Source organism: Capricornis sumatraensis, chromosome 12 (assembly GCF_032405125.1).
Source record: "Capricornis sumatraensis isolate serow.1 chromosome 12, serow.2, whole genome shotgun sequence".
NCBI lineage: Eukaryota > Metazoa > Chordata > Mammalia > Artiodactyla > Bovidae > Capricornis > Capricornis sumatraensis.
Genome location: NC_091080.1, coordinates 12,747,594 through 12,769,796, shown reverse-complemented (window position 1 = coordinate 12,769,796; position 22,203 = coordinate 12,747,594). Strand labels below are relative to the sequence as shown.

At 39.8% G+C, this 22,203-nt stretch overlaps 1 protein-coding gene across 4 annotated transcripts in view; it reads right to left on the bottom strand.

Moving 5' to 3' along the window:
- Positions 1-269: 269 nt before the first annotated feature.
- Positions 270-22,203, bottom strand: part of DIAPH3 (diaphanous related formin 3) — a 563,626-nt gene continuing 541,692 nt past the window's right edge. For all 4 annotated transcript variants that reach the window (XM_068984294.1, XM_068984295.1, XM_068984296.1 and 1 more), the window contains one exon: positions 270-556. In XM_068984294.1, coding sequence (XP_068840395.1) covers positions 294-556 — 263 coding nt within the window. In that variant the 3' untranslated portion in view covers positions 270-293. The remainder of the gene's footprint in view (positions 557-22,203) is intronic.

Below are 22,203 nucleotides of genomic sequence, written 5' to 3'. Positions count from 1 at the left end.
CACCTGGCCACCTACCTGCTCTCTGAAGCATTATGTATAATTCAACCACCAAATATAGAACACACGAACACCAGGAGACAAGAAAAGCATTTAAAGCCCATTACAATCCTGAATAAGCCAAAACCTCAAGTACATAGGAAAAGCACTGCAATCAAGTATTTAGCTTTATTTTTCTAATATATATCCTAATTTAAAACTATATAAAGTCATTGATATAAAATGCAATTTTTTCAAGTGTTATAGTTTAGAGCATGCCTTTATATTTGGCTTAATCATTTTTTTACCAGTTTAATTTATAAAGCTCGTAATCTTGCCAGCAGGGCTTCAACTTCAGGAATGGGTTCATTTTTAGAAACAGAGCCAAGAAGTCCCATTTCCTTTTCTCTGTTGCTTTCTGCATCACAGGCCTCCTTCTTCTCAACTGCCTTGGTCGTCCGTGTAGAAGTGTGAGTGTCTAGATTATAATTAAGCTCCTTGGCGACTGCAGTCCTTGTTGAGCTGCAATTGATACTGTAGTGTGAATGTGACCCTTCTGTCAACTGCAGCTTCTGATTTCCTACAGTAAGGAAGAAAGAAACATTAAACTTATTACTGTGATAAGCAAGGATTGTGCACATTATGAAACACTGAAATAAGTATTCTCAACAAACAAGTCCTTTTTGACAGACTAAACTAAGGTAGATTTAAAATAAACACAAAGCGGTTAAGAATAAGCTAAAAATTATAAATAGGCAACTGTTTCATTAGTATTAATGGTTACTTCCTGCTTCCTTTGTGCCTGAAACGCCCATCACTCAGTTATTAGCAAGGTTGGTCCTGCATTTCATTCAGGTCTCTGCTCAAGTGCTATTGAGAGAGGCCATCTCTGATCATCCATCTGAAACAGCACTCTACCTTTCCATCACTCTGTCTTAACCTCATCTTTCCCTTCACAGAACCTATGACCACTGGACGCATCATATACTTGCTTACTTGTCTGCTGTCTATGTCTTCACTAGAACATAAGCTCCGCTGACAGCAAGGACATTGTTCTAAACGCTGCTGTAACACTGGTGCCTAGGATGGCTGTGGAGCAAAGTAGGTGCTCAATAAATATGCATTGGGCAAATAATTTATTTCTACACCTAAGACAGGCATTAGTTTGAATAATAATGAGATTAATTTCCTTCTGAAAATAAAAAGAAGGAAAAACTAACAGGAAATTAAAAATCAAATTGTCAAAATTTCTTAGCAAATCAAAATAATGTCATAATTTGCCAAATGCATACACATGTATCAATACAGACCTGTAAACTATACACACATGTATATTCTTTCATTGGTAAGTGACAGCAATCTCAACTTCTCCAGGCTGTGAGGCAAGAGGTATAATAGCTAACAGCTAAATGACTCTAGCCAATTGACTTCCCAAAGAGCAACATATTTTCTCCTAATTAACTCTTACATCATACAACTTCATGAGTAATCTCATGTAGATCTCAAATTCAAAAAAAACACAGAACCCTCAATATTCTCATAACCTTGAACGTGGCCTGAAAATGGCTTCAACAAACTTGACATGACATTTAAAGTTTTTTGGTTATTCGCTGAGAGATGTTCCATTATCCCAACAGCGATGACTTTGGAGCAGAAGCAGTCACTCATGACAGTGTGTTTTATGTGAGTGCTGAAAATTCCAACTGAAAACAGCTTGTACATTAAAAGGCTGCTGCTGAAGGTATTTACTGCACTGTCATTTCCTGTCTGGGGTTCCCGGTGATGGATGAGTATTTTACTCACTTTTCTGGACAATCTCAACAAATTTTAGAAGTCTGATCACCTTTTAGCTGTTGGAAGAAAATAAATACACTCTTCCTGTCACCTTCTTTATCAGCTGGGCAATTGTTACTCAAAAGTAAAAATCTACAGAGCAGTGACTTTCTCTTAGGAATGTTTATCTCTATAGTTTATAACGTGCGTATCATGTTTGCAGTAAAAAGCACAGCTTACACTGTATTCCTACAGTTCCCAAGACCACACACAAAGGTTTTCTTTTCCTAGCATCAACTCTCCTGCCCCAAAGCGTTTGAAAACTGCACTGTAGCCAAGTGCAGATTTTTAGTCTGCTTACTGCTCCTTCCCAAACGTTCCTATCTTTTCTTGTCATTTGAGTTCTTGTAAACAACTCCATCACGATGATATCTCCAACAAACTATAATTTATTTTGCTGCTGGGCAACTCTCATTACATTTTTGATGACAGAGAAGAGATCTGATTGGCTAAAATATGGGTCTATATTGTACATAAATAAAGTATTCCACACCTTTCCTGGCTATAATGTATCAAGCCCAGTTCCACATGTGGCAAAATGAAAACAGCATGGGATTTTAAGGTACATCGGGGTTGAAGTCCAAGTCCCACCCCTTGGCTTTACAGGTTAGCTCACCTCTGTGAGTCTCAGGTTTCAATAGTCAAACTCCAAGAGCAGGTGTGAGAACTAAAGGCAAGGATGAGGGTGACAGTGCCTTCGAGGTATCTGGCTGTGCCTTCCTCTGCCCAAGCCTTGCAAGTGAGGCTTCTGCCACCCAAGGCTTGTTCAGATGCTCTGACCTTTCTGACTTTCTGGTGACCGTACCCATGAAGGTTGAAATGCCATTTTATTAATAGCTTGTATTTATGTAGCACTTTTATTTTTAAAGCATTTGTTGCACTCGAAACATTGCCACTGTCATTTTATAGATTGAGAGGTAAAAGCAAAAAGAGGTTAAATCATTTGCTTAGACTTAGTTACTGAGTAAATCAGTGGCAGGAGCCAAATGCTGTCTCTGGAGATACTAAGGCTGTCTTAAAGAAATTTAAAAAGCTTTTTGCCAAGAAAAAGTGCTAAGTAATTCAAAGCAAAGTTTCATAATAGCAATGTCCTGTACTCATGCTTCAAAATGCTTTCTGACAGACTTCCTGCCTGCATAACTGTGTGGATGGTGTACCTATGTCAGCTACCTCAGCATCTCCAAGGTCACACGTAGACTCCTTTTCTCTCCTGGTATTACCTAAACGCCTGACTCTGAACTTCAGGTACAACCTTTACCCCCACAGGGCCCTGGCACTCCTTGTCCATTCTCCTAGCCCACCCTCTTCCCTTCTGCTCTCCCAGCAAACACCCAGCCTGCTCCCCTTCACCTTCACCTCACTCACCCACAGAGGGATCAGAAGAGACCCTCCATCAGCTGCTCACTGCAGCATCCACACTCCTTCCCCCCGTGCTCCCTGCCTTAGGGTGGGTACCCGCCTTCCATCCTGTGGCAGCTGTGCCTTCCCTCCTGCACTTTCAAGGTTTCCTTCTTCAAGCAACCATTTCCCTCAGCATACAGGTACTCTGCAGTAACGACCCCAATCTTTAAAGAAGAAATGTCTCTGTCTCCACATCCTGCTCCATTCTCTCTTCCATTGTTGGCTGCCTTGGTAACAAAACATCTCAGAAGAACTGCCAATACTGCTGCCTCATTTCCTTTCTTCCCTTTTTTTTCTTGAACCCGCTCTAATCATGCCTTTGACCCTTTATGCTCAGACGCTCAGTCCTGTCTGACCATTTGGGACCCTGTGGACTGTAGCCCACCAAGCTCTCTGTCCATGCAATTCTCCAGGCAAGAATGCTGGAGTGGGCTGCTATTCTTTTCTCCGGGGGTCTTCCCTTCTGACCCTTTACTCTTCTGAGACAGCTCTCGTCAAGGCCACTAGTAAACCAGTGTTGCTAAAAACAAGATTGGCACACCCCTTGGATGCTTTTGTTCTCCTTTACTTGACCTATATCAGATCCAAGGATGAAATGCCCAGCAGAGGATGGGCTGTTCTTTTACCATCTGCTTCTGCAGAGAATTACGTGGATAACACTGGGCAGCCAATGCAGGCTAAAGCGTTTCCACCCTATTGGAAAAACTTTAGATAGTTTTGGGCTAGCTTTAGGCACAAAGTGATAAGAAGACAAACCAAGCTGGCATGTAACTCTTCTGTGGTTTTAGACGGAGAATCTTTCTTGAGAAGCAATAGACAAGAGAGTATAACATAAAAAGAGGTCATTCCTGAGACCACTGAAGAAATAAGAAAGAAAGTAGAGAGCTCCTTTTAGAATGAGCATATAGCTGTTAGAAATTCCTTGGTAACACTTCCCTCCAGCCTGCACCTTCATCTCTCAGCATCCCAACAGTCTCCATCCTGGTTCTCAGCCTTGGGAGGCCCAAGCTGTAGCACTGAGGAAGTCACATCCCAAATTGCAAAGTACAAATCAAGTTAGGTAGGCTAATTTTCCCCTGTCTGACTGCAAACTAGAGTAGAGCAAGCTCCCAAGTTGGAAGTTCTCTCTTTTATACATTTTATTACAATGTTGATTTAGGTATCTTTTGCCATTACTATTGATACTATTTTTAAAGTCTGCTATTGGTGGTTTCCTGTGGGCTGGACCCAGTGAAGTGAAGTCATTCAGTCGTGTCCAACTCTTTGCGACCCCATGGACTATAACCTACCAGGCTCCTCTGTCCATGGGATTTTCCAGGCAAGTGTACTGGAGTGGATTGCTATTTCCTTCTCCAGGGGATCTTCCTGACCCAGGATTGAACCCAGGTCTCCACATTGTAGACAGACGCTTTACCGTCTGAGTCACCAGGGAAAAGTCTGCTATTGGTGGTTTCCTGTGGGCTGAATTGGAGACCCAAATTCCACACGAAAAACATGCACTTAATTTTTAAATGGTTCACTTCAAACATCAGGGTGATACCTCAACTCTGCAAGTTGGTGAAAACTCTACACAGGTGCTCAGAGCTATGAAATAAATTGCAATTTGAGGCCAGTAACTTGTATCTTTTTTTATGTGAAATTAGTTCCAAATACAAGGTGACACACTTGGACACATGGGCTCTTTAAATGGAGATGAAAACATTAAGGTGAAGTAGAATGCTTCCTTAGTTCTGCAGAGACAGGAAATTTGTGCTATTATTTTATGAATCAAATCCAAGGGTTTTTTTTTTTTTGTTTTTTTGTTTTCACCTTTAAGATATTGTAATTGATGTCTGTGAAAAGAAGTATGATCTATCTAGGACTACTGCCAATATCCAGGCCATCGGTGATTGGAGTACAGATGGGCCAGGGCCAGCTGCTATTTTTAGTCCTAGGCCAGTAAGGAAATCCAATCTACACATCTAGTATTTATGTTTCTGTGGAAATAAACAGGGTGAGAATACATGTCATTAGCCTTTAAGATAGGGAAACTCACATATTTCAATTTAATTCCTTATGTGATTCTTACTATAGAATTGGTTCTGCAGTCCCACACAGTTTTTTTTTTTTTTCTTTCTGAAACTAAATGAAAAGTTGGAAATTGTTGAAAAGTTGAATGGGTCTCAAATACAGAGAATCTGCTAGACCTGAGAGAGAGAGAGAGAGAGAGCGCACGAGCGAGAGAGAGAATAAAAGCCTTAAATCACAAACTGGGCTGGATCCAACATGACCTTGGCAGAATACAGATTTGGATGACAAGAAAGCTAGAAACAAAAAACTATGCCCAACCCACCATCCTGAGTTAACTTTTGCATCATTTCTTGAGGAACAGAAAAGACACAAGAATTGGGAAAGTCGCTGAGAAAAAAGAAAATATAAACGTATGCAACCTGGCATCTAAATGAGGAAGCCTTTCAGCCAACAGCTGTTATGCTTCCTGAGGTAAGAAGGCAAGGGTAAGGCTCTGGCTGCCAGCCCTTGGGGAAAACCCTCTCTGCTACAGGAAATATCAGTTATGGTTCAGAAAGAGGCATTATTTCCTTTAAGTCAGTATTGATCCTCCATCACATTGTGGTTCTAATGGGCACTGGGTTCTTAGAAGTGCCAACTCTCAGATGAAATATGAAATTGAGCTCCTGCCTTTTCTGGTCAATGGTGAGCCTGTGGCAGTTTGACAGGAGGAAGAATATAGAACTCTGGTGTCCTAAATTGACTGCATCTCTTCAGTCTTCCTGAAATTTGATCTCTCCTTACAGTTGTTTACCTTTTGCTCTTAACTATTACTTTGACCTACTAAGTAGCTGTTTGGTTTACCCAGTAACACCATTTCTTTGGCAGGAGAAAAAATGGCCCATAAATATAATTTTAAAGCACTACTGGGCCTACATGATAGTAAAGTATGTGACAAATATATGTTTTTAATCTATGCAATAACTGAAGTTACTGCTGACCACCCGCAGCCTTTACCCCTGTGGTTTTCCTTACTATTGATTTACTGGTGCTATATAATTGTCTCTGCTTCATTTTGCTGTTTATTTTACTTTTTGTATTGAAAACATATAAAAAATGATAAAAGAAAAGATCAAAAGGGCATTTTGTATATACCTAAAAATCTTTTAGGAGTGTCAAGAAATTCTTATAGAAACCAATTAAGCAGAAACAAAAATGACAAAAAAAGATTACTCCCCCAATTTAAACAAAAGAAAGCAGAGATGACAGATAAAAGCCATTTCTGAATAAAGGAGATAACAAAATTAAATTAGGATTTTTGCATTAACTAGATATATACACTTCTATTCACTGGTCATAGCAAACATTCTCTTCCAATAACAGAAGAGACGACTCTACACATGGACATCAGCAGATGGACAATGCCAAAATCAAACCGATTATGTTCTTTGCAGTCGAAGATGGAGAAGCTCTATACAGTCAGCAAAAACAAGACTGGGAGCTGACTGTGGCTCCGATCATGAACTCCTTGGTGCAAAATTCAGACTGAAATTGAAGAAAGTAGGGAAAACCACTAGACCATTCAGGTATGACCTAAATAAAATTCTTTATGATTATATAGTGGAAGTGACAAATAGATTCAAGGGATTAGATTTGACAGACAGAGTTCCTGAAGAAATATGGATGGAGGTTAGTAACACTGTACAAGAAGTTGTGATAAAAAACCATCCTCAAGAAAAGAGACATGCAAAAAGGCAAAATGGTTATCTGAGGAGGCCTTACAAAAGGCTGAAAAAAGAAAAGAAGCTAAAGGCAAAGGAGAAAAGGAAAGATACATCCATCTGAATGTAGAATTCCAAAGAATAGCACGGAGAGAAAAGAAAGCCTTCCTAAGTGATCAATGCAAAGAAATAGAAGAAAACAGTAGAATGGGAAAGACTAGAGATCTCTTCCAGATAATTAGAGCTACCAAAGGAACATTTCATGCAAAGATGGGCTTGATAAAGGACAGAAATGGTATGGACCTAACAGAAGCAGAAGATATTAAGAAGAGGTGGCAAGAATACACAGAAGAACTATACAAAAAAGATCTTAATGACCCAGATAACCATGATGGTGTGATCAGTCACCTAGAGCCAGACATCTTGGGCCTTAGGAAGCATATCTATAAACAAAGCTAGTGGAGGTGATGGGATTCCAGTTGAGCTATTTCCAATCCTAAAAGATGATGCTGTGAAAGTGCTGCACTCAATATATCAGCAAATTTGGAAAACTCAGCAGTGGCCACAGGACTGGAAAAGGTCAGTTTTCATTCTAATTCCAAAGAAGGGCAATGCCGAAGAATGTTCAAACTATCATACAATTGCATTCAGTTCACATGCTAGGAAAGTAATGTTCAATATTTTCCACGTGAGGCTTCAACAGTACATGAACCGAGAACTTCCAGATGTTCTAGTTGGATTTAGAAAAGGCAGAGGAACCAGAGATCGAATTATCAATATCGGCTAAATCATTGAAAAAGCAAGAGAGTTCCAGAAAAACATCTGCTTCATTGACTAAGCTAAAGCCTTTGACTATGTGGACCACAAGAAACTGTGCAAAATTCTTCAAGAGATGGGAATAACATACCACCTTCCCTGCTTCCTAAGAAACCTGTATGTGGGGCAAGAAGTAACAGTTAGGACTGGACACAGAACAACTGACTGGTTCCGAATTGGGAAAGGAGTACATCAAGGCTGTATAATGTCACCCTGCTTATTTAATTTATATGCAGAGCACATCATGAGAAATGCCAGGGTGGATAAAGCACAAGGCTGGAATCAAGATTGCTGGGAGAAATATCAATAACCTCAGATATGCAAATGACACCACCCTTATGGCAGAAAGTGAAGAAGAACTAAGAGCCTTTTGATGAAGGTGAAAGAGGCTTAAAGCTCAACATTCAAAAAATGAAGGTCATGGCATCTGGTTCCATCACGTCATGGCAAATAGATGGGGAAATAGTGGAAACAGTGACAGACTTTATTTTGGGGGGCTCCAAAATCACTGCAGATGGTGACTGCAGCCATTAAATTAAAAGACGCTTGCTCCTTGGAAGAAAATTTATGACCAACCTAGACAGCATATTAAAAAAGCCGAGACATTACTTTGCCGATGAAGGTCCATCTAGTTAAAGCTATGGTTTTTTTCCAGTAGTCATGTATGGATGTGAGAGCTGGACCACAAAGAAGGCTCAATGCCAAAGAATTGATGCTTTTGAGCCGTGGTGTTGGAGAAGACTCTTGAGAGTCCCTTGGACAGCAAGGAGATCCAGCCAGTCAATCCTCAAGGAAATCTGTCCTGACTATTCATTGGAAGGACTGATACTGAAGCTGAAGTTCCAATACTGTGTCCACCTGATGGGAAGAACAGACTCATTGGAAAAGACCCTGATGCTGGGCAAGACTGAAGGCAGAAGGAGAAGGGGATGACAGAGGATAAGATGGTTGGATAGCATCACCAACTCATCAATGGACATGAGTTTGAGCAAGCCCTGAGAGATGCTGAAGAACAGGGAAGCCTGGAGTGCTGCAGTCCTTGGGGTCTCAAGGAATCTGACATGACTGATCAACTGAACAATAATAACTATAATTCAGTCTTGGTCTATTTCACTGTCCTTTGAATAAAAATTTAAAGACAGCACTGCTGTTCTGCACAATCACAAAACACATTTTCAATTCAAACTTTCATGTGCAAAGCAACTTCCTCTTAACTTTCATATACCAAAACCAACCAAAGCGTCCGTTTACTAGTATTGCTATCTGTCACTGACAGCTGTCTCAAGCTACCAGGCACTAGTGGTCACCAGTGTGTGGCTTAGCAGCCATTAAGTAAATGGTTTTTAAGTATGCAATTGCCTGTCAGCTGATGGATACCAGATAGTATATAAATTCATGGGTTGGTCTGGCAGTTTATGAGGAAGAAGGCAGGCAAATTACACAGATATATAGCTTGATATTACAGTTAGCAGATACATAATATATGTTAAACTCTTTGCATGTTATTTAAAAATGTTTTCAACAACTCTAAGATAAAAGTATTAACAACTTCTCTGGTCGCTCAGATGGTAAAGAATCTGCCTGCAATGTGGGAGACCTGGGTTTGATCCCTGGATTGGGATGATTCCCCTGGAGTAGGGAATGGTTACCCACTCCAGTGTTCTTGCCTGGAAAAATCCTATGGACCGAGGAGCCTGGTGGGCTACAGTCCATGGGGTTGGAAAGAGTCATACATGACTGAGCAACTAACACTTTCACTAACATTTAATAAATGAGGAAATTAGGTTTAGATAAGTCCATGAACCTCAAGGTCACACAGACTTCTATACTTGCCTCCAGCAAACATAATTCACATCTTACTCCCCCACAGCTCTGGGGGCAGAGGATGAGGCTATGGCAAAAGACATATTGTGAAAGGGAAAGAGGACTTTACACTTAAGATTTGAGGAGAAGCCTATACCCCGTGCTAATGACCAGGAAGTGGTACTGGAAAATAACCAGATGAATACTATAGGAACTAAATATTTTCCTTAGGCCATTTCTAAGTGGTATCTTATAGTGTGCTTATGTATTTTTATTTTGTATATTTCCTAACTCAACATTTACTAGATACTGCAAACACACAGATTTTTTTTTCCTAAATGAGTAAGGTATGCTATTTCAACTCCATTTCACTTTCATAGAATCATATAATATCGAGGCATGTAACCTCAGGTTTGGAAAGACCCTTAGTGAGTTGCCAGAATCATCTATCCAAAGCCTGAATTCCCTTTACTTAGAATCCCATCCAATGGCTGTACAGTCTAAATCTGAAGACCACTAGTCATAGTCTCACCATCTCACAAGGCAATATATTCCTCTAATAATTAAATATTTTAACTTATATTTATCTAGTGTTTGTTCCCCTAAGATCTTAGTCACTAGCCCTACTGATTTTTCCCACTAGGGTCATATTAAGAGAGTCTCAAAAATATACAAGCAATTCTTACAGCTCAATTCCACAAAAATAAACGACCCAATCAAAAAGTGGGCCAAAGAACTAAACAGACGTTTCTCCAAGAAGACATACAGATGGCTAACAAACAGATGAAAAGATGCTCAACATCACTCATTATCAGAGAAATGCAAATCAAAACCACAATGAGGTACCATTTCATGCCAGTCAGAATGTCTGCGATCCAAAAGTCTACAAGCAATAAATGCTGGAGAGGGTGTGGAGAAAAGGGAACCCTCTTACACTGTTGGTGCAAACTAGTACAGCCACTATGGAGAACAGTGTGGAGATTCCTTAAAAAACTGGAAATAGAACTGCCATATGACCCAGCAATCCCACTGCTGGGCATACACACCAAGGAAACCAGAATTGAAAGAGACACGTGTACTCCAATGTTCATCGCAGCACTGTTTGTAATAGCCAGGACATGGAAGCAACCTAGATGTCCATCAGCAGAAGAATGGATAAGAAAGCTGGGGTACACATACACAATGGAATATTACTCAGCCATTAAAAAGAATGCATTTGAATCAGTTCTAATGAGGTAGATGAAACTGGAGCCTATTATACAGAGTGAAGTAAGTCAGAAAGAAAAATACCAATACAGTATACTAATGCATATATATGGAATTTAGAAAGATGGTAACAATAACCCTGTATCAGTTCAGTTCAGTTCAGTCACTCAGTCATGTCCGACTCTTTGTGACCCCATGAATCCTGTATGTGAGATAGCAAAAGAGACACAGGTGTATAGAACAGTCTTTTGGACTCTGTGGGAGAGGGCGAGGGTGGGATGATTTGGGAGAATGGCACTGAAACATGTATGTTATCATATGTGAAACAAATCACCAGTCTAGGTTCGATGCATGAGACAGGGTGCTCAGGACTGGTCCACTAGGATGACCCAGAGGGATGGGATGGGGAGGGATGTTGGAGGGGGGTTCAGGATGGGGAACACATGTACACCTGTGGCAGATTCATGTCGATGTATGGCAAAACCAATACAATATTATGAAGTAATTAGCCTCCAATTAAAATACATAAATTTATATTTTAAAAAAAGAGAGTCTAATTCCCCTTCCATTCACTAGTTCTTCAACTATTTAAAGGCAGATATCACAATCCCCAAATCTTTGCCAAGCCAAACATCCACAATTTATTCAACTATTCTTCCAGAGATCATGAGCTGAAGTCATTGTTAAGTTAACTCAGTTAACCCGCTAAATACTCATCCACCATGCTTGGTGCTCAGGCCTTGAGACATTCAGGGTCCTGTCATTTCTATTATGAACATGTAAAACCATATTCAGTTAGTAGTCCAAAATTCTGCAGAAAAAACAAACCCAACTAGTGCACCAGTACCAAACCACACTAAAACTGATGCTCAGAGAATCTTTTAAAATATAACCTTATAAACTTGAAGTTGATTTTCAGCCTAATAAAAATCTGCTTAAAACTATCTGTATTTATTCATTGGAGAATTCAGTCCTGCAATACATTTGTAATGAAGATGATTTTAAATGAAATAATTTTAGGTATGACTTTATATATATGAAAATGTTCCTTTAGGTTTCCCCAGCTTGTTACCACACATAGAGTCACATTCACTAGCCATATCGAAACAAAAGCAGTATGTTCAAGGAGCAAGAAAAACAAACTCATATCGTCTAATTCTGATCTAACTGCTAGAATGTAAGCTCCACAAGGGCAACAATCTTTGTTTCATTCACAAAGAATAAATAAAAGTTCTTAGAATAGTGCCTGCTTTATAACAGGTGTTTAAAACATTATTTCTTGAGTGACAAAACCTAAGCATGCCATAATTTCATCACCTTACTTCATATTAATCCTTCCCAAAGAAAACACTTCAGAATAACACTCTTGAGAAACTGATGACATGTCAACTTTTATTTAATGTACACGTTTGTGCTTTCTGGCCTCCTGAGGACCTAGCTTCGAGTCTAGAATGGCACTGTCCAATGGAGATACAGCAGGCATCATCAAAGCGAGCTACATATGCTACTTAACACTGTCCAGTGGTCACCCTAAAAACTGGGAAAGGAAACCAGGTGTAACTAGTCTGAACAAGGCAGTTCACTTAACCAATGTCAACTATTATCATTTCAACATGTAAGCAAAATAAAAAACATACTATCGAAATCCTTAATTTTTCCTTTGTACTAAGTTTTCAAAATTAAATATGTATTTTATAGTTATAGTACATCTTTTTTCCATATATTTTATTTGCATATAAGGACAACAAGGCTTTCTTATATTTATATCTAATGTTTTGCAGGCTGATACAGAAAACTGGTAATTCCCCTTAAATTCATTACTACAGGTGCAGATTACATTTCCTGTTATTCCTTGAAGCCCCATATGACCAGAGACTAGACGGGGCCAGTGAAAGTAAATGAAAGCAACAGGTTGAATTCCCATCCATCTCCTTAAAAGAAAAAAATCTTATTCATTTCTCCTCCACAAAGACTTAGTGTGAGAGGCACAGTAGCTGTTTTAGAACCAGAGAAGGAGGTTCCATGTTGAGGATGGCAGTACAACAGCACACAATGGATTAGTAACACATGAGCCTTTGGGAAGCGTTTTGTACGTATATTTTCACACTGCAAAATAATTTCTGTATTTTATAACCAATGTTACATTTCAGTTCAGTTCAGTCACTCAGTCGTGTCCCACTCTTTGCGACCCCATGAATTGCAGCATGCCAGGCTTCCCTGTCCATCACCAACTCCCGGAGTTCATTCAGACTCACGTCCATCGAGTCAATGATGCCATCCAGACATCTCATCCTCTGTCGTTCCCTTTTCCTCCTGCCCCCAATCCCTCCCAGCATCAGAGTCTTTTCCAATGAGTCAACTCTTTGCATGAGGTGGCTAAAGTACTGGAGTTTCAGCTTGAGCATCATTCCTTCCAAAGAAATCCCAGGGCTGATCTCCTTCAGAATGGACGCGTTGGATCTCCTTGCAGTCCAAGGGACTCTCAAGAGTCTTCTCCAACACCACAGTTCAAAAGCATCAACTCTTTGGCGCTCAGCCTTCTTCACAGTCCAACTCTCACATCCATACATGACCACTGGAAAAACCATAGCCTTGACTAGACAGACCTTTGTTGGCAAAGTAATGTCTCTGCTTTTGAATATGCTATCTAGGCTGGTCATAACTTTTCTTTCAAGGACCAAGCGTCTTTTAATTTCATGGCTGCAGTCACCATCTGCAGTGATTTTGGAGCCCCCCAAAATAAAGTCAGCCACTGTTTCCACTGTTTCCCCATCTATTTGCCAGGAAGTGATGGGACCGGATGCCATGATCTTTGTTTTCTGAATGTTGAGCTTTAAGCCAACTTTTTCACTCTCCTCTTTCACTTTCATCAAGAGGCTTTTTAGCTCCTCTTCACTTTCTGCCATAAGGGTGCTGTCATCTGCATATCTGAGGTTATTGATATTTCTCCCGGCAATCTTGATTCCAGCTGGTGCTTCTTCCAGCCCAGTGTTTCTCATGATGTCCTCTGCATATAAGTTAAATAAGAAGGGTGACAATATACAGCCTTGACATACTCCTTTTCCTATTTGGAACCAGTCTTTTGTTCCATGTCCAGTTCTAACTGTTGCTTCCTGTCCTGCATACAAATTTCTCAAGAGGCAGGTCAGGTGGTCTGGTATTTCCATCTCTTTCAGAATTTTCCACAGTTTATTGTGATCCACACAGTCAAAGGCTTTGGCATAGTCAATAAAGCAGAAATAGATGTTCTTCTGGAAGTTTCTTGCTTTTTCGATGATCCAGCAGATGTTGGCAATTTGATCACTGGTTCCTCTGCCTTTTCTAAAAGCAGCTGGAACACCTGGAAGTTCATGGTTCATGTACTGCTGAAGCCTGGCTTGGAGAATTTTGAGAATTACTTTACTAGCATGTGAGATAAGTGCAATTGTGCAGTAGTTTGAGCATTCTCTGCATTGCCTTTCTTTGGGATTGGAGTGAAAACTGACCATTTCCAGTCCTGTGGCCATTGCTGAGTTTTCCAAATTTGCTGGCATATTGAGGGCAGCACTTTCACAGCATCATCTTTCAGGATTTGAAATAGCTCAGCTGGAATTCCATCACCTCCACATTCTAAGTCCACAATTTAAATTATAATATACATATTTTAGGGCTTTCCTGGTGGCTCAGATGGTAAAGAATCTGCCTGCAATGCAGGAGACCTGGGTTTGATCCCTGGGTTGGGAAGATCCCCTGGAGAAGGGCATGGCAACCCACTCCAGTATGCTTGTCTGGAGAATCCCATAGACAGAGGAGCCTGGCGGGCTACAGTCCATGGGGTCACAGAGTTGGACATGATATACACGCATACATGTAATAATTCAAAGATAGAGTTAATTCAGAATTCTGTTCTATATGTTATAAATTTGTACTGTATAAGTACAAATACAAATTAAATATATATTTTTTGTAAAAATAAATACATACTTTCAGATAGATAATTTAATGAATAAATAACTGAAAATAGTGTTCTATTCAATAGAGAAATGGTATCTTTTTTGCTACCAGTTTGAATGTTTCCAGGCTTCTTTGTAGCATTTGAGAAAAAGGGAAATAGTCTCTCAATTCGGAGAAGGCTAAATGTACCATAGCTCTTGCGCCAAAACTAGTTACATGGAAGATTGGCAAAGCTCAAATTAATTTAAGTTAAATAAAACATGTCTTAGTTTGCTATTGAATTGGAATTAGCTGTTGTCTTTTTCTAATTATTAAATGTTGAAATGACCAGTGGTTCTATGCTCGTAGTTCTTCTATTCAGTAGCTATTCTCACTTTTATTTTCTATCTATTTATACATGTCTCAAATACATATGCACAGCCAAAACTTCCTTCCTTCACTCAAAATTCACAGACCCTATTGGAAGTACATCTTAATTCAGACTAGTCACAGTCTTAGAGCTCAAGAGCCACACAGAGCTACTGGCTACTGTCCTGACAGCACAGGTCTAGAACCTGGGGTTTCTACCAGTGCTAATACCTGTGAGATTTTTGAATCAGGTATCTTTATAGAAAACTCTAGTGATGTTGGTGGGAATGCAAACTAGTACAGCCACCATGGAGAACAGTGTGGAGATTCCTCAGTGTGGAGATTCTTTAAAAAACTGGAAATAGAACTGCTATATGACCCAGCAATCCCACTGCTGGGCATACACCCCAAGGAAACCAGAATTGAAAGAGACACATGTACTTCAATGTTCATCGCAGCACTGTTTGTAATAGCCAGGACATGGAAGCACCCTAGATGTCCATCAGCAGAGGAATGGATAAGAAAGCTGTGGTACCTATACACAATGGAGTATTACTCAGCCATTAAAAAGAATACATTTGAATCAGTTCTAATGAGGTGATGAAACTGGAGCCGATTATACAAAGTGAAGTAAGCCAGAAAGAAAAACACCAATACAGTATACTAACGCATATACATGGAATTTAGAAAGATGGCAACAATAACCCTGTATGTGAGACAGCAAAAGAGACACAGATGCATAGAACAGTCTTTTGGACTCTGTGGGAAAGGGCAAGGGTGGGATGATTTGGGAGAATGGCATTGAAACATGTATGTTATGATATGTGAAACGAATCCCTGGTCCAGGTTTGATGCATGATACAGGATGCTCAGGGCTGGTGCTGACCCAGAGGGGTGGGATGGGGAGGAGGTGGGAAGTGGGCTCAGGATGGGCAACACGAGTACACTCGTGGCAGATTCATGTTGATGTATGGCAAAACCAATAAAACACTGTGAAGTAATTAGCTTCCAATTAAAACAAATATATATTAAAAAAAAAAAAAGAAAAGAAACTCCAGTGATGAGTAACCATCTCAGATGGATTTTGTACCATTCAGTTCAGTTCAGTCATTCAGTCATGTCTCTTTGTGAGCCCATGAACCACAGCACATCAGGCCTCCCTGTCCATCACCAGCTCCCGGAGTTTACCCAAATTCATGTCCATCGAGTCGGTGATGCCATCCAGCCATCTCATCCTCTGTCGTCCCCTTTTCCTCCTGCCCTCAATCTTTCCCAGCATCAGGGTCTTTCCAATGAGTCAGCTCTTCGCATCAGGTGGCCAAAATATTGGAGTTTCAGCTCCAACATCAGTCCTTCCAATGAACACCCAAGGCTGATCTCCTTTAGGATGGACTGGTTGCATCTCCTTGCAGTCCAAGGGACTCTCAAGAGTCTTCTCTAACACCACAGTTCAAAAGCATCAATTCTTCGGTGCTCAGCTTTCTTCATAGTCCAACTCTCACATCCATACATGACCACTGGAAAAACCATAGCCTTGACTAGATGGACCTTTGTTGGCAAAGTAACGTCTCTGCTTTTCAATATGCTATCTAGGTTGGTCATAACTTTCCTTCCAAGGAGTAAGGGTCTTTTAATTTCATGGCTGCAATCACCATCTGCAGTGATTTTGGAGCCCAGAAAAATATATACTATTAGAAAGCTAATAATTAGTATTAATAAAATTTAGGGATTATACCAAAATAATTTTTAAGCTTTAGTTAAAAGTTCTAATTGATATCCTAGTAGAAATTAATATTGTCCATTTCCCCATATTTGCTAAAAATACTTCTAAATTTATTATGTCACCATATAGGGGGATGTACAGTTCAAAGGGCTAAAGTAAAAGTTATAAAATCAAGATCACAAGCCCCAGCTTTGTATGGATATGCAGTTTGGAATTTTCCTCCTCAGTATCAGGGATGCATTTAAATCAGCAAGTTACTTCCCTATGTAACTCAGATTAGAAATCTTAGTTTTGTTCTATTGTCACAGATTATATGACAATAATAATTAGATATCAGGTAAATATGTGCTGTTTGAATTATATAGGGAAATAAATTGCAGATAAATATAGAACCCTAAAACTGAGGGAAAAAAATCCCCAAATATATACCTTATTGAGATTAGGTCCATAAGTGAAAGATAAAGTATTAAAGGAATCAGTTACTACAGAAGGAAAATGCTTTTCAAACATTATTATTGTTTTTAGCTACATTAAAACATCCAAGTGAAAGAATGTAATGTCCCAAAATTTAGCATTTCATTGTGATTTTGTTTTATAAGGAAAGGAAGCCACAGTTGTACATTCCCAGGTAATTTGGATTTATGTAACTTCTGTGAACGGTAAAATAGGCACTGACTAAAGATTCAAAGTGTAATTGTGAACCTGAATGCTATAATGACATACCTATTGTTTCCACTGTCTGTGTTTTGACATATGTTTATCCAGCCACCAAGGCATAGGGAGAACAAGTTACCATTCAGATTCTTTTACTTTTACTTTGCAGTTCTGTAGACGTTTTAGTAAATCAGTGAAAATTAGAAGGATCTAACATATTAAATGTGACTCTCCTTCTTTCTAAAACGAGATTGACCTTTATTTCTTGCCATTCTCCTCTTCAAATTGGAACAGGACCTACACTGGGCCAAGGTGCAGAGGCACCTGTTAAAGCTGATAGACCTGCCTTTTTTGATTGTTCTATTCATAGCCCAGCAGCATTACCTTGTACTGGATTGATGGTACCAAGTTTCATTATAAAATCGGAAACAACTAAGATTTTGGTTTCCTGTATTTCTAGAACATGAGTAAAAAAGATTTTGGCATGAGTCACAGCCATTACCTTAGAGAGCAGCTCAGACTATTATATGACTGCCTCCTGCTGTTGTCTGAGCTAAGTAGGAGGATCTTATTCAACCATATTCTTTTTACAGATTTATAGCTCACTGGCCTTCTTCCTCTAAAGTACAATTCTGCATACTATGCCCTTGGACCAGTAATCTGGGAAGATATGTTGATGGTGTCTCAAGTCCTTTGAATTCCTTCCCTGTTTAGGCTACGAAATACCTGACAAAAATCCAGGAAACACCCCTAGTGTGGATCTTATCTATTGAAAAAGAGGCTGCCTTCAGCAGTAATTCCCATGCACATATCCAAAGGAAAAGGCATGAAAAAATGTTATTTTGAAATCTTTTAGCAGATTTCTCCTAAAGAAAAATATTAACAAGTATGAGTTAAAATAATATGGTAGGAAACAGAAATGTTTAAAGGCTTTAAATTCTGTTTCTAAAATATGGAAGGCGTACAGGACAATTTAGGGTAAAAACTACTTATTTTTAGAACTAGCATATTTGGATCAATGATTTGGGTGCTGGTTGTAGAGTCCCTTGTGCTCAGCCTGCAATCTGACTTCTGATAGCTTTAGCTGAGTCAAATAATATCGATCTTCATTTTAAAGGTGAAATTTTTGATCGGCAAAATAAGTCAGGCAGAGAGGATCTTTCTTAGAAGCTGCTCCTTTTTAATGAGGAAACATAAGTCAATGTCACTTCAGTTATTTTCTCGCAATAAAAATCTAAGCTTGGTTCCTATGAAAGCCCAGGCTGCATCGAGATCTCGGAAAAATTGGTGTATGTAAACAATTCATTCTGAATGCAGCATCGGCTGGGCCTGTGCTTTCTAAAATGCTCTGGACACACAGTCAGGTCTGACCACGTAATTCCCTCTTTCCATTTACTGCTAGATTCCTGCCTCAGGCTTCTCTAGCCAGCAGGGACAGCTTCCTCAAAGACCTGCGTCTACCCATCTTCCCAGGGCTTTGGAGCACCTCCTGTCTCCATGGTAACACAAAACACAAGGCAGGAGAAATGTATCACAGAGCAGGCAGAAAAAAAAAAAAGCTATTATGGTGCAGTACTCTTGGTAAGCTAAAGGTGCTGACTGAAGGAAAGTGGTCACAGGACAAGATGGGGCAATTGTTGGCTGTCCCATTTCTTGTATATTCTCCTAAAAGAGCTTACAAGTGTTATCACAGAAGAAATCTTAAAATATGTGGAACTTTATAATCCACATGGTACCTGAAATTTTTAAAAAATTACTGCAGACCCACATTAGCCATATATCCAGCAATTTATAGTTCATTAAGCTATTGAGATAAAAGGACTGAGTTAGTTGAGATACCAAGTATGAAAAGAAAAAGTTAAATAAATATTCCAGAATGGTTTATGTTAAAGACAAAGGAAAGCATGTTAATATCACATGGCAGAATGTTCTTTTTTGAATTATTCAGCCTTAGTATTAGTGGCTCAGCTGTGTCTAACTCTTTGCAACCCCATGGACTGTAGTCTGCCAGGCTCCTCTGTACATGGAATTTTCCAGGCAAGAATACTGGAGTGGGCTGTCATGCCCTCCTCCAGGGGATCTTCCTGACCCAGGGATCGAACCCAGGTCTGCATTGCAGGAAGATTCTTTACCGTCTGAGCCACCAGGGAAGATAATGTAAATTTTCCTAGTCTTTTTCAGTTTGGGGCACCAAACTAAATGGAGTATATAAGTCTATTCAGTATAGTGGTTTAGTATTTTCAAACTGTTGGTCAATTCCAATCGGTTTCCTGTTTACAAGCAGCATCCTTAACTCATGATGCAGTATATGAGGAATGGTAATGCTGTTCAATTTGAAGCAGAAGACATTCACACAAACATGTAACATCTACACGTTATGAAACACATTCATGTAGACGTTTAATAGATACCGACTTTAAAACTATTTCATGCAAGCCTATAAAACACTGCTGAACATCAATGCAGGAAGCTTGCTGTGAACTTCAGAATGTCTGTTAAAAGCGCTGGCTACTAGCCTTAGTGCAGCATCTATGGACACATTTCAGGCGCCTGAACTGAGAGGTCCACAAAGCTGGTTCTGGACTCTGTTCTGTGAGGTAGCACACCCAAATCAAACAGGAGAAGCTCAGGGAAGCTAATCTTACACTTGGAGAACTCGTAAGAGCTGAGATTTCACTCACAGTCAGTTTTAACACATCAACTAATATGCAGCAATGAGCTATTGCCACTAGAGGTCAGACAGTCACACCTGTCACTAATCATTAAATGGGCACTATTCAAAAGCAGAGACATTACTTTGCCAACTAAGGTCCATATAGTCAAGGCTGTGGTTTTTCCTGTGGTCATGTATGGATGTGAGAGTTGGACTGTGAAGAAGGCTGAGTGCCGAAGAATTGATGCTTTTGAACTGTGGTGTTGGAGAAGACTCTTGAGAGTCCCTTGGACTGCAAGGAGATCCAACCAGTCCATTCTGAAGGAGATTAGCCCTGGGATTTCTTTGGAGGGAATGATGCTAAAGCTGAAACTCCAGTACTTTGGCCACCTCATGCGAAGAGTTGACTCATTGGAAAAGACTCTGATGCTGGGAGGGACTAGGGACAGCAGGAAAAGGGGACGACAGAGGAATAGATGGCTGGATGGCATCACTGACTCTATGGACATGAGTCTGAGTAAACTCCGGGAGTTGGTGATGGACAGGGAGGCCTGGTGTGCTGCAGTTCATGGGGTTGCAAAGAGTCAGACACGACTGAGCGACTGAACTGAACTGAACTGAGAGCACTTCGAATAATTTATTTTTAGTGACTTAAAAATATGGAATGTAATACATTCTTTTATAACTGTTACAATACAATAATAATATGTTTGCTAATTAACTATTCTATTTCTGATGACCTTAGATTTGGTAATGGTAGCAGCTTTCCATACAGGCTCTCACTTGATTGGAAGAGGAAAAAGATCATTTCAAGTAATGGAATTGTGTAACATAAAAAAGCCTTTTCTGCAGTAGATCAAAGAAGTTCTGTGTTCTGCAGTTTTACCAAATCCATTTGGTGATCCTAACATTCAGGGCCTTTCCAACACCAATGATTTTATTTCTCTAATGTAATATCTTGTGTCTGTTTTCTTCTGGAATAGGCAAGCCATATCATCTTACATCTTATCCGAGGAAAGAAGTAATTAATGCTGGAAGCTTGCTGTAACCTTCAGAATGTCTAATTATAATGAGGAAGTAAGTCATTCCTCATTTGTCCAATGAGCTTTATTTACTATCCATCAAACCAAGAAAACTTGGTTAAAATACAACAAAAATTTCAACTACAACACAAATTGCAAACATGAAATTCAGATTTAGTTCTAACAAAATATAGTCACTTTATCATCATCTGATTATAATGAATAAAATTACAATTAATAAAATAAAGTAAGTCCCCTAAACATGAACAAGTTGCAAACTTGCGAAGCTGTGAACGCATGTGCCATCAGCGTCAGGCGTGACTGCCACGGCAGCCTGCCCCCTGCCCCTCATCTCTCGGTCCTTAGCTCTCCTGCCCCCAAGCCCTCCCTCCTGCATCAGTAACTCCTTTCCTGTCCACTGGATGCCAGTCCCATATGCCAGCTGCTGCATTTGCTGTACTACTATACTTTTCAAGGTACTATACTGTTAGATTTTAATTATTTTACTTTTTGCATTTGTTTTTTCTGTATTATTTGCATAAATCTATTATAATACAATAGTATATAGCCAACTGTGCTAGGAGTGCACCTAGGTTAGCTTTGTTGGACTAACAAATTGGACTTACAGATGCACTTTCCTAATGGAAAACGTTCGTAGGTAGGGGACTTAGTGCAACTGTATGTTTTCCTCCCAACTTTAGCTTTTGTTGAATAAAAGACTACTAATAAAAACAATACTAATGTGTTTGATACCAAGGAAACAGTTCATGCAAAGATGGGCTCAATAAAGGACAGAAATGGTGTGTGTGTTATTCGCTCAGTTGTGCCTGACTCTTTGCAACCCCATGGACTGCAATCCACCAGGTTCCTCTGTCCATGAGATTTTCCAGGCAAGGATACTGGAGTGGGTTGCCATTTCCTTCTCCAGGGGATCTTCCCAACCCAGGGATTGAACCTGGTCTCCTGCACTGCAGGCAAATTCTTTACCAACTGAGCTACCAGGGAAGCAGAAATGGTAGGGACCTAACAGAAGCTGAAGATATTAAGAAGAGGTGGCAAGAATACAGAAGAACTGTACAGAAAAGGTCTTCACAACCCAGATAATCACGATGGTGTGATCACTCA